The sequence below is a fragment of the Lissotriton vulgaris genome, chromosome 12 (assembly GCF_964263255.1).
Source record: "Lissotriton vulgaris chromosome 12, aLisVul1.2, whole genome shotgun sequence".
Lineage (NCBI taxonomy): Eukaryota > Metazoa > Chordata > Amphibia > Caudata > Salamandridae > Lissotriton > Lissotriton vulgaris.
This window is the reverse complement of record NC_141700.1, coordinates 264237109-264250095: the sequence shown is the minus strand read 5'-3', so window position 1 is coordinate 264250095 and position 12987 is coordinate 264237109. Positions and strand designations below refer to the sequence as shown.

At 45.4% G+C, this 12987-nt stretch overlaps 2 protein-coding genes across 2 annotated transcripts in view; one reads left to right on the top strand and one right to left on the bottom strand.

The window, feature by feature from the left end:
* The window catches only part of ADGRG1 (adhesion G protein-coupled receptor G1), a 526961-nt gene extending 520136 nt beyond the window's left edge, over positions 1-6825 (top strand). The window contains exon 16 of the mRNA XM_086945013.1: positions 6705-6825. Coding sequence (XP_086801139.1) covers positions 6705-6763 — 59 coding nt within the window. The 3' untranslated portion in view covers positions 6764-6825. The remainder of the gene's footprint in view (positions 1-6704) is intronic.
* Positions 1-12987, bottom strand: part of LOC147673921 (uromodulin-like) — a 159163-nt gene that overhangs the window by 34793 nt on the left and 111383 nt on the right. The gene's annotated exons all lie outside the window — the stretch shown is intronic.

Sequence of the window (12987 nt, the reverse complement as noted above, 5' to 3'; positions counted from 1 at the left end):
CACGTATGGCACGTCAAGTTACCCAATAATCATATTGAATGATAGCAACAACTCTTTTCTTGGTGCTCGTACTCAAGATAAGTAGTGTAATCACGTTTTTCCAATTCATAGTGATAGTATTATATGTTATATTTAATTGAATGTGATTTTGCATAAATATTGAATGCTATTGTTTCCGTTTTCTCTCACCACTCATCGCGCGTGGTCTCAGGTAATGCGCTGCTTCTCTAGCGCATCTGCCTTCAGTTTACGACTCCTGCTACCCGCTCGCATCCGCCTGCCTCCCGCAGCGTTTTCAGGCTCATCAGGAAATGTTTCTCCTCCACTAAGGAGTAACATCCTCCTTGGCTTTGTTCCTCCCATGGACACTCCTCATCTGAGCAACTCCTCTACATGCCCCTTCTCTGGCTGCCCCCAGGATCTTTCACTTCATAAGTTAACCCTTTCCTTACTATTTGGGGGGAATTGTACAGTTTTGTAACAGCTTTGATGAGCTTTGGTTGCATTTTGACAGTTTTAGAATTATCATTCTGTGCTCACTATGTCTTAGGAAGAAGACACTTAGGTGTTTAAAGATAATTTTTTATTAAGGATTTTGTTCAGCAGGCTGTAGCAGTCTATGCTGAATTTGTCCAAAAATGTAGAGGTGTGTCTTTCAAAAAAGCTTTCTTTCCCCTCTGAAAGTCCCTCTAAGAAGGGCAAGAAATGTGCAGCGATCTCTGGTGTCTCTAATGTTTTTTTGAAAACTGGTCTTCCAACCCAACAGGTTTCTATTTCGGGGCTCCCTTTCTCCCCCCTTCAAGTTACCCATCTAAGACACGGATGAGGACGATGATGTCTTGTTTGACAAACACAATTTTGATCGATTTCCAGATCCTACAAATTATGGTCCTCCGGAAAAAAGGTGGAAAATGTATTTTAATTAGGGGGACGTTAAACACCCAGTGTCTGATTTAGTGGACCATCTTGGGGAACCCATGTTTGATCCCTACCTTATTTACCACCCTAACTCAGAGTGCTTCCCGTCAGAGCATGTGAAGGATTAGGTCTCCTTTTCTGTTAGCCATGATCTTGATAAATCTTCACAAAATAAGTTAAAACCTGATCATCCCCCGGCCCATCCCTTTCCAACAACATTACTTCTACTCCTGTATTGATGCCACCAGGTTTATGTTTCTCACAAAGTATGGGAAAGACCCAAACAGGAGCTGACCGAGCCTGCTCCAACTGTCAACATAGGATTTAATTGGTCCTCTGATCAGAATTTTGGATTTGGTCGAAGAGGTAAAGATTGAAGGCACGCAGGTGGATCCAGAAACTCTAATTGGGCCCAACGTGCTACATGTATTTTGGGCAATGCCCATATTTTGCAGGGAAAGCAAAACAAGTTACTACTTAAAATCGATCCTAAACTTACTAGTCTGGCCACTAAAAGACAACCTTCGGCTAACAGCCTCTAATTTGGAGACTCTTATTAAAGAACTTGGAAAATAGGTTTCCACCTTTGCCATGATCAAAAAGGCCCAACTTTCCCTCAACAAAATAAATGTTTTTGCCAGGGCCGGCAAATGTAGAAGTCGCTTTTCCAGCAGTTCTCCCACAAGGTGTCATTACCTCACAGGAGGTTCCTTCGACTAGCAATCCCAGGTTGAAGTCTACAGCGGCTACAACCCCCAGTTCTATTCTCAGTTTTCTAGAGGTTACTGTTCCAGGGAATATGGTAACAGAGACCACCAATTCTCAGCTAAAGCTTCCCAATTCTGGCCTACTTCCCGTAGGAGGCAGATTGCATGGTTTTCTCTCACCACAGATCCCTGGGTAATACATATCAAATAGAACTCCATCAACCTCCTCATCCACTTTTTCCCCAGGATCAATTACTCCTGATTCAGGACAAAATCCACTCTCTTCTGACCAAAGAATCTATTGAACAAACAGAATTCGATCCCTCAGGTTCTCTCAGCACCATCATTCTTGTGCAGAATGAAACAAAACATTTTGGCTTGTGTTAAACCTAAAGGTTTTCAACAATTTGTGTTTTACCATCACTTCAAGATGGAAACTATTCTCTACCTCAGGGATATTTTACTTCAGGGCGACCAAGATTCTCAAACCCGTTGTAGCTTTTCTCAGAGCACAAGGAATCAGACTGATTGTCTACCTAGACTACTCTAATAATGGCTCAAAACAAGAATTTTCCAATTTCTCAATTTCATCTTTGACAAGACCTACTTCATCTAGGATTACTCAAAGTTCAAAGTCCGCTCAAGTTCCTAGGTTTCCTTATCAATACCTCTCGGTCTATCCTGCAACTCCCTGAACACAAGGTCGCCCTCATAAAAAAGGAGATCAGTCATACTCTTACTCTCGCGCATTTTTCTCTCAGATCTTTAGCCCGTCTTGTGGGCCTTCTGGCATCTTCAATTCAGGCGAGTTTTCTGGGCCCTCTTCAGGATCGGGCCCTTCAAGATTAAAAGTCCAACATGTCTGCAGAGGTCTCGCTTATGCAGACACAGTTTTTGTAGATCCAGAATCGAAAGAAGAACTCCTTTGGTGGTGGACTCATTTAGGCGCCTGGAATGGGAGAATAATTCTCTGCCGCCCCAGATCTTGTCTTAGAATCCAATCCATGTCAGACAGGTTGGGGCGCAAGATGCAGTCAATTCTCGACTGGAGGTGTATAGTCGCCTAAAGAGTAATTGTTACATATCAACAGTTTGGAGATGCTTGCAGTTTCCTTTGCCATCCAGTCCTTTACAAAAGACAAAGCAAAATGCACCATTCTCTTTCATATGGACAATCTAATAGCGGTCAGATACATAAATCATCTCGGGGGCACAATGTCCGAAGAGCTGCTGGATTTCGGCAAACATCTTTGGGAATATTGTTTTAGACAACACATCTCAGTTAGAACAGTTTATCTCCCAGGGAACTTTAATATTGTAGCAGATTGGTACGCCAGACATTTTTTTTTTTTTTTTAAATTTTTGAAAACCTTTATTGTGCATCATCAGCGTACATATACGGGCCTACAACCACCTGGCCGGCCTCGAAGCAGTTATTAGCACATCCGCAAGCAATAAAACAACTCAACAGTCCCCCTAGTATTAAAGACGACAGTATTACAAATCAGTACTTCAGTTTAACGTGACCATTGAGCTACAGGATTCAATGTGGTTAATTTTACTATTATAAAATAAGAAGGATCAGATGCAGTACAAGCAATCGAGACCAGGGAGTGAGCAGCGCCTGCAACAAAATATCAACAGACCAAGTGATCATAATCGAGGTATCGTTGCTAGAGTAGATTTATCAGGATGAGTAAACACATAATCACATTTCGCACCAGTCATCGCCCACCCCATGAACATGGAGTTACCGTAATAATAAGTACAAAAAGCACATGGAGCAAAAATGGCAAAAAGCGCAGTACCTAACCAGCACGCTGACCCAAAAGGAAAGGGAAGCTAAAGAAGACAAGAAAAGGAAGGAAGAAGAGACAAAAAGGCCCATAGAAACTGAAAAAGGACAAAACTAAAGAAACCCCCCCCCTCCCTACCCCCCACCCTGCAGAGGCTACGGCCTACCCCCCCCCCCCCCCCCCCCTAGCAGCGTGCCTGTCACCCACGAGGAATACCCGAAATTTAGTCAGAGAAAGAGAAGGAAAATATATTTTATAAAACTGGAGGAGGGCCATCTGTACGGGCTCCCGGCCACCCCTTCCCGCAAAAGCACTCATCCCCAAGACCTATAGTCAATACAGCAATCAATCGAGTCAATCAGTGATGGGGAGAAGTATCAAAATACTGCACAGATAGGCGTATCAAAAATAATGCGCGCCCCTCACCCCCGCCAGCCACCTAAATGTCAACATTAACGGGATACATCTCATCCCTGGCCAGACCTTTCAAGTCCCTTGAGGCATGTCTGCCGAGTAAGTCTCAGTTCAGCCGGTGGAGAAAAACAGAGTGTCCAAGCAAGGACGAAGAGCAGCACAGACATACAAGATGGACGTCGCTGGCCACCAACAAGGACATCAGTACCTACAGCCACCTTCCTTACGACAGTCCCAGTACACGTAGTCCACATAGGAAACTCGAGGACAAGGACGGAAGAAGCAGGCACAGGAGACAACCACCGCTGTAAACAAGCACGGGGCGACGGCAGCGGTGTAAAGTGCAAAGCAGCCATCATCTGTTGTAAAGGGAGACCATCAGAATAGCTCAGGCCCACGGATAGCTGTCCATAGTTCACCGCACATTCCAGCAGCACATGTACCCCTCCGGACAGAGGGGCAGCCACAGCGCATCCTTCACCAACAGTTTGGGGCCGGTCCTCATGGGCCAGGGGGCAATCCGACCGTCAGTGCCCCAGCAGGAGCGTAGCACCATCCAGCTTCCTCCCCAGCACACAGGAGCTATGCTCCCAAGCAGCTCGAAAGTCACAAATAGCAGCAAGGATATCGCCGCAGGACAGCGCTGTCCTGTTCTCCCGTATCGCGGCGCGACTTGACTGTGCATCCCCCCCCCCCCCCATCTGTACCTCGGTAGCCAGGATAGCAGTCTCCACCCCATCCAGGCAACACTCTGGCGCTTCCATCACTAATGGGGACTACGAGGTGGTCAGAGGCGATTCAGCTCAATACGGCCGCTTTCCGGTTCGTGAAGACAATGAAGGCAGACGCCCAAGGAGAAGTCTCGCGCATCGGTCACCCTCACCCCGATGGTCGCCAGCCGAAAATTCGGGAGCGGCCCGCAAAAACCGGGCCGAACCCTATGCAGCGTCGGAGCAGCTAACTGATGTGCTCCGCAGGCATGTAATTCGTCCTCCAGGCCGGCGTTTCGGGGGGTGACGCACCGCCGTGTTGCTTGCCAATTAGGGCGTCCGCGGTAAAAATCCGACCGATGGTCACTGCACACCAACGGATCGATTCCGCACCAGTGCAAATGGCCGCTGTTGTTGTCTTTTCACCCGGCCATTTTCTGCAGCCTATGTCCCGGCTCCAGAGTCTTCAGGGCCGCTGACTGCCCTCTCAGATTTCTCCGGTTCTGGGGCCGAAGGGATATCAGGGCCGCTCCTTCGGTTGCAGCGCTTCTTCCCCAACACAGAGTATAGCGCGATGCCAGGATGGTGTGCAGGATAGACGTGCGGGGCTCGGAGGGTCACGGAGCCGGGAGCCTACGCGTCCGTTCCGATCGCCATCTTGGCTCCTCCCTCGCCAGACATCTTAATGATTCGAGTGATTGAATACTGAAGGCTGCAGCAGCCAATCGGCTTTCTTCCATCTATGGCAACATGCCAATTGACCTTTTTTGCGTCCCGACTCAATACATTTGCTTCCTTTTCCCTTCCTTGTTGGAGAACAGATCGTTAAGCTCTAGCCACGGATGTGTTTCTTCAATCTTGGCCGCAGACTTCATGCCTCTCCTCACTTCCTATTGATTGCACGAGTCCTGGCTCAGGCTCACAGACAGTTTTCATCTTTGGTTCTAATCAACCCATTTTGGCAAGTTCGACCTTGGTATCAAACTCTGTTGGAGCTGGCCTCTTATTTCCCAGTTTGGCTCCATCCGCTGTTGCTCAATCCTCAGGGATTGAAATACAACTTTATTCTAGAGGGCTCTCCATTTCTGATCGCCTGGAGGATTTAGAGTCTTCCTGGAGAACCCCAGGAATTTTGGAGGAGGCTATCCACCTCATTCAACAATCTATGGCCCCTGGCCATTCTAAACCCAACAAATCAGCCTGATTGGGCTGGTGTAGCTGGTGTACGGAAAGGGAATTCAGATCCAGTTTCAGCAGATGTGACTCTTGTGGTCAACTTCTTAGCCTTGCTTGCATCTCAGGGAAAGGCTTTTCATACGATTAATAAATACAGTTCAGCAATTTCTGCTGAACACTTTAGAGTGGATGGAAGACCCATTGGTGAACATCCTTTGAAGTGCCATCTTTTAAAGGGAGTATGTTATGTTAATCATCCGGTTCCCAAATACATTTTGGGATGTTAATTTGGTGTTAAATACATTTATCTCATGGCAGGATAATGTGCATCTTTCTCTCAAATAATTATCTGCAAAATGGACAATACTTTTGTATTTAATTTCTTTGAAATGGGTTTGATGTTAAAGCCTTGGATGCGTCCTCCTTCCACTATTCTCCCCTTGGCTTTTCTTTTCAGGTTCATAGACATACCAAAACTAATTCATCTATGATTCATTATCATTTTCTCCCTTATTAGCCAAAGTTATGTGTTGGAAATGGTCTAAAACCTTACATTTCACTAGCTGCAGATTTGAGATCTCCCACTGCTTATTTCTTTCCAAACACCCTATAAACTAGTCTCTTCTCCCACTTGAGCCACCTGGGGAAAATTGGTAAAGTCCTTGGTTGGTATGTATGGCTCCCATTCAGCCAGAGACGCTGTGGCCTCTAAGGCATTTTGGTCAGGTGCTGGTTTGCAGGACATTCCCAAATCTGCAGATTTGTTACACTTTAATACCTTCTGAACTTTATTGTAAACCTATTACTCATGTATCTGATTCTGTGATATCAATGCTTTGAACAATAATAGGATCCCCTGGTCTTGTAATAAAATTGAATTTTCCTAGCCTTGGTGTCAGAAAGGCTTTATTTTATTAAAGAAAAGGAGGCGAGTATTATCCCACCACTTTTTCATTAACCCTCCCTGGTCTGTTTTTATGCAGGCCCAGCACCTTTCTCCGGTGCTTCCGCCTCTACCTCTTGGATTCTCTTCAGCAGTTGAACCGACTGACGTTCTTCCTGGAGGATGTTTTCCTAAACTAAAGTTGGACTGCCTTTACGGATTTCTTTTGGTTCAGTGTTGTTTCTTTCCATGCCTCATATTGACTAATTCACTTCAAGAAAAGAGTAAGTGTTGCTCTCAGTCAAGATAATTATTGGGCTGCTTGATGTGCCATCGGTGCTTCTATTGTGATGTCATAGTTTGTAGTTCTTTATCAAAGTTTTCTAGGGAATGTAGTTTTGTTTGTTTTACTTGGCTGCTGTTTAATAAAGAGCAATACAATACAACAAAATACTGTTGTGTCTGTGATAACATATTACAGACTAATGGGGAAACCCATTGAATGTCCAAGGACCTGGGTATAGTATAATATGAACAACAAATGGTCCTACCCTTTTTTGAAAACACCAAGGAAAATATTTTTTTTCTTCAAAAATACTCTTTGTTGCTTGAATAATCAGCACATTTATATTAATACATTAAAAAAACACTTAAGCATGCACCAGGGGAAAAAAATGACACCCACTGTTTTTTTCAGTAGACAACTTAGTTTTATATATTCTCAAATAGACATGGGAGGTAAAAACATTAACGAGTATATGCAAAGTAGGAGGTTGCTCGAGGAAAGGGGTGTAAAGAAAACGTGCTCGTGTGTGAAGTAAATGAGAAAGACTTCAGAGTAAAGGCAATTGAATGAAAGTAGTTTCAACAAGTGTTTTTTTGTGATGGTGGTTGGGGGGGGGTGGGGGGCAGGGGGGAGGACAACAAACACCTGCATACCCCATTAACCTTGCTTGCAAGTCACATCTCTTGCTCACCTAAACACTCCGCGGACCCTCTGTGCCAAGCTTGCATCCTAAACTATTTCTACACCTACAGTAAAGAGGCTGCCTTCCTGTCCATCCCCTGGAGAGGAAAACCTCAACAATAGCGCTTGATTTGAAAATACATTTGGATCTACTCTTGAACATGGAGAATCCTATGCAGACTACGCAGCCAGGAGCAGTTGTACCTACTTTTCAGGAAACTCCTGAAAACAAAACCTATTCAAAACAATATCCTCAAGGGTTAAAAATACAACAACCACGTGAGAGGGCAAGACTTCTGCTAATTGCAGTCCTTAAAATATGTGCCACACACCAAAAATGTTTACTCCTAAACTCAATACGACACTTGATGTGGGACAGAAGGACAGGTCTCATGTTCTAACAAAAACTGACAAGTCACAATCCTCAACTCTCCATAGAGTACCACACAGCAAGTACTAGTGTTTTCCACTGTATATCTGCATGCGTCATGGTACCCCATATTGGCCAAAAGTTAACATGTTTGCATTATAGAAAACAACAAAAATAGCCACGAGTCTAACGAAATTGACAAAATGTTTCAAACAGTGGACAACAGGATGGAGAGCAGACTTGTAAGATGTCCAAGAGGAGTTAGGAGTCAAGCCTTGCTGACAGAACGGAGGATAGTGAGAACCGTTGAGAGCAAAGCAACCTGCAGAACAAGGGTATCCCAACTACAGTCCCCACCTCCAGCTAGGAGTGTTGCAAGATCTGGATAGGCATAGACCACATACGGTTAGACAAAGTCATGGAAATTATTGTGAACAGCACCAGGAAATAAACCGATCTGGGGCCGCATTACACAAGTGTCCTGGGGGCTCAGGCATGTGCGCCCCCAGGGCACTTTATTACCGAAGGGCAGCAGACGCTTGTGCGTCCCCTTCTGTAATACCGATAGGGCACACGTAGCACAAACGCCATCTTGAGAGCATTCCCTCATTTGCATGAGGGCATGGTCTCATGCTAATGAGGGAATCTCTTTGCCTTTGCGCCTGCTCCATATTATGGGCATGGCCACCAAGGCAAAGAAGCCACTAGGAGACGCATTGAGTGCCACAAAAAGATCTCGCACTGTCAGTGCACCCCGTAAGGTAATCCCTCTGGAAGTGACAAAGAAGGGGTTCCACCGACACCCCCGCAGACATCCCGCTGTATGCTGGTGCAGTCACTCACTGCACCTACCTACTAGGGGGAATCTCTGTCCCCTCTCTAAAGTGCAGGTGGGTGCCACCTGCACAATGATCATCGAGCGACTGATTAAAGCACCTGGTCCATATTTCACTGAATGCGCTTTGCATTTATGGAGGTTGTGCAGGAATGGAGGGAGGGGGTAAAGTCATAAACGTCTCATATCTACCACGTTGGTTTCGGACACACTAGAATGGTGCATATACAGGTAACTCAAGCTTGCAAGATAACAAAACTCAACTTGTTGCTTATAACAGGAGTTTGATGGCACGGGTGAGAGAGAGAGCACAATAACTCTTACTCCTCAAAGAAATCAATCTGAAGGAAATGTGCTGCATTAATAGGATACACCTAAAGGTCATAATGCACAGGTTTTTAAACATGCCAGTAAAATACTGCATCCACTTTAGCACACTAATAAGATGGTGATGGATAGGGTCATCTACAGGAAGGGAAGTACACCAAGATACCTTTTTCTTGCTTCGCATCTTGGGCAATAGTTTGATTGAACCTTGGAAGTTTTTTTTACCTTTAATAGACATCCTCACTTGGTCTAGAAACCCAAAACAACCTCTAAAATCCAGTAGAACACAGGGGCTAAATCCACACCCTAGTCCAGCAAATACACCGACGCCAATTCTTATTAGGGTCTTCAAAATTCTACTGATTTTGTGCTCAGATGTCAAATATAAAAATATTTGAGATATTTGAAGATTGCCATTTTTTCTTTTTAAATCGGGCTATACATTTTTTTAACCATTTCAATTAAAATTGTGTAAGTGGTTTTCAAAAAAGTATTTACAGTTCTCATTATTTCGTACATATTGTAATTGTACTTATATAGCGCTTACTACCCCTGATGAGATGTTGAAGCGTTTTTTGGCAAGTAGAAAGCTACTCTAGAACCCAAAGGATTAATGGTGGATTAGCTTAGGGAAATATAAATTGATAAATTTGAGCGGTGGACATGTGAATCTTAGTTAGATTTAATATGATAAAGGAGGAATAGAGGAGTAAGAGGCTAGCTAGCTGTTTTGTGGATATTATAGTAAAATGAAGTTTGGGATGAGTCAAAGGAGGGATACAGGAAGGGAAGAGTTTAAAAAGGGGTATTAGTGAGATCATATAAGTAAAATGAGGTCTTGGGTGAGTCAAAGGAGGGAAACAGGAGGGAAGAGTCCAGGAAGTGTTATTTTGGAGATCAAAGAAGTATGGGGTATAATTATGAAATTTCTTACTGCATTTCATGGTAACTCAAGCTGTTCATCAAAATATTCATGCACTTAATTTTTAACAAATACTAGTACCCGAAAAAACAAAATGTCAACCCAACTCATAATATTGAAGCAAATGTTAAAATAAACTACTTAGGGGGGAGGAGCTACGCTAGCAAGCAAGATGGCCGCATAAGCTCCCGGCTCCGCCGACCTCCGCCAGTAGCTCGTATATCCTGCAAGTTATCCTGTTTTCACACCGGACTCCAGAGGACGCGAGGTGTGACTGACTCTGAAGGTGCAATCCCGAACTTTTTAACTCATCGGGTGACGAAGATACACCGTGTTTCATTCTCGGCCTAACTCAGCGTGGAAGCCGGGGCCTCGATTTCCAACCCATCCGGGCTGGAGTTGAACAACATCGGCTGTGGACTTTGGGCTTCGTCCGGTCTCCCGAACGGAGACACAATTTACTTGTTTTTAACGGCGATTTAGTATCCTGTCTACACCGTAGACGCTGAAACGTGACTCGTCGGTTGCTGCGGCCCTGTATCCGACGCCTGGAGACAACGTAAGCCTCCCGGGGGTGATGGACGGGAGCCCTGACCAGCGGCGAAGGTGTAGAAATCGTGAGGTGAGGGCACCCATTGTTGTTGTCTGCTCTGGTTGTGCCTGCTACCACAGAGTAGTCGACCTCCGGGGTTCATATCCTGCTCTGTCGCTTCACGAGAGGAGATGGAGGGGACAGAAGGCACACCAACCCTGTATGCCGTAATGGCGGCCATTGGAGTGCTCCACTCACAGATCATCGCCAACTGCCAGGCACTGTCGGCAACAGTGGACAATCTCTGCCGGAGACCGGACGGCGACTTTTCGGCATCATCTGAGCCAGCTGTACTACCCATGAAACATTGTATGCTCAACTTTGAGGACCCTGTGCGGAAGCCGGATTCCGTGTGCGCTGCTGATCCCTACAGGACAGATCGCGCGCCCGTGAACATAGTTAGCTTCCCCTGCTTGAGCCATATCCCGCTAAACATCGCTATGGACAACCTTGAGTGCCTCAACAAGGTCACCAGTGACTATCGGAGAGTTTCATTATCCTTCCACGCTTTTCCTCGCTTGTTCTGTGGATATTGTGAACTTTTATCCTTTCTTCAATTCGCTCGTACTGACTTGAACTTTTATGAAAGCTCTGCTTCTCTCACTGTTGTTGTGATCTGGGTTATAAGTGCTCTAGTGAAGAATCGTACCGGCCAGGGTTAACTTGTGTTTTTTTAGGGTTCGGCAAAATAATTTAACTTGCTGCTGGGATTGTGACCTGTAATGTACGGGAGTCGGGTGGTGTGTATCATACTTCCCCCGGATTGATTGTATATTTTGCTGCATTCTATTTTGACCGTGTTTCGGGGTGGTCGCATCTGGTGGGGGGTAAGGGAGTCCGGGAGTGTGTTTTTATCTCTCCTCTGCTTCTCCTCTCTTTTAGGGATGTTTCTGGGCGACAGGCACGCTGCTAGTGGGTTAGGCCGTAGCCATTGCAGGGGTGCAGGGTGGGGGGGGGGGGGGGGTTGTTATTTTGCCTTTGTTTTGTTCCATGGCCCCTTTTTCTTTCTTTCTCTCTTTTTAGGGTATTCATCTGGGTCGACAGGCACGCTGCTAGTGGGGTAGGCCGTAGCCATTGCAGGGGTGCAGGGTGGGGGGTGAGTGGGGGGTTTGTTATTTTGCCTTTGTTTTGTTCTATGGCCCCTTTTTTCTTCTTGCAGTGTCCGGTAGGAGTACTTTCGGTTTCATCCTGAAGTATACGAGTGGGCGGGGTCTGGGGTGGGCGACTACGATGAGAGATCGGTTGTGTTGTTCTTCACCCTTTTTGAGCTTATTAGCGCTTGCGTCTTTACCGTTTCTTTAACTTGGTGCGCGACTACCTTCTTACACCTACCCGCCTTTCTTATACCTTCGAATTGTGGCTCCGGATATCCTGTATCTTCTTCTTTATCTTGTCTCGGGGGGGGGGGGGTTAAATGTAAAATGAGACCTTATGAATATCCTTCGATCTGTACTAATTTCAATGCACCGTATATCCTTTACCGCTGCCGGACCTCAGGGTTGCCGGCTGAAGAGCTGTGTTATTGGAACTTCTGATACGTATCGCCTACATGTGGTGACCGGCCCCTTTGGTTGTAGGGCTACTTCTGTAATTTTTTGCTGAAAGATATAATAAAGGTTTTCACAAAAAAAAAAAAAAAAAAAACTACTTACATCTTATCATTTTCTGTTGTGTCTTTGGCATCAATAGGTTTTGAGCAAAATCAACTGGAGCTTCCATTTCATCAGATTCAAATGTTTAAGGATGAGGTCTATTTACTTCTTGTTTAACATTTGAATCTGCTTTGCTTAAAATGGTTTCTTTGTATCCTCATGCTCTAAAATGAGGGCAGATGTATGGAGGTTGAATCTACATGGGAATGAACAGATTGGTGCAGAATACCTATTACCATGCTTTGCCCACATGATGGAGGACAAGTCTGGTGCCCATTCTTTTAGAGGAGAGGAGCATCTTCTACAATAGGTTAATAAAAGGGACAGAATTAGGGCTGGGGAAGTGGCCATAACCAGGCCTAAGGCTTTGAGCAGTCTAGCATCCTTTCCGGGGGACTAGAGGGCCACCGAGAATTCCATAAAGTCTGGTCCTGGAGCTGCCCCCGTTAGGGATAATGTCAGGAGTTTAAAGAAGTCCCATCTCTACTGTCTCGGTTTGCCAAAGTGTAATAGAACCATTAAGCAGGAATGTAGGGGGCTGACTGGTTACCCTGTGAAGGATGGAAGAGAGCACTCACTTTGCTGGAGGCAGGCTTGGGTATGTATGGGGTATAGCCAGATAAATGGGTGGAGGACATAGCAGCATTCTCCCGGAGACCCTTAAAGTAGGTGAGAATGTTGCACAATATGTTGGGGGCATAGATCTCTCTACGCGGAA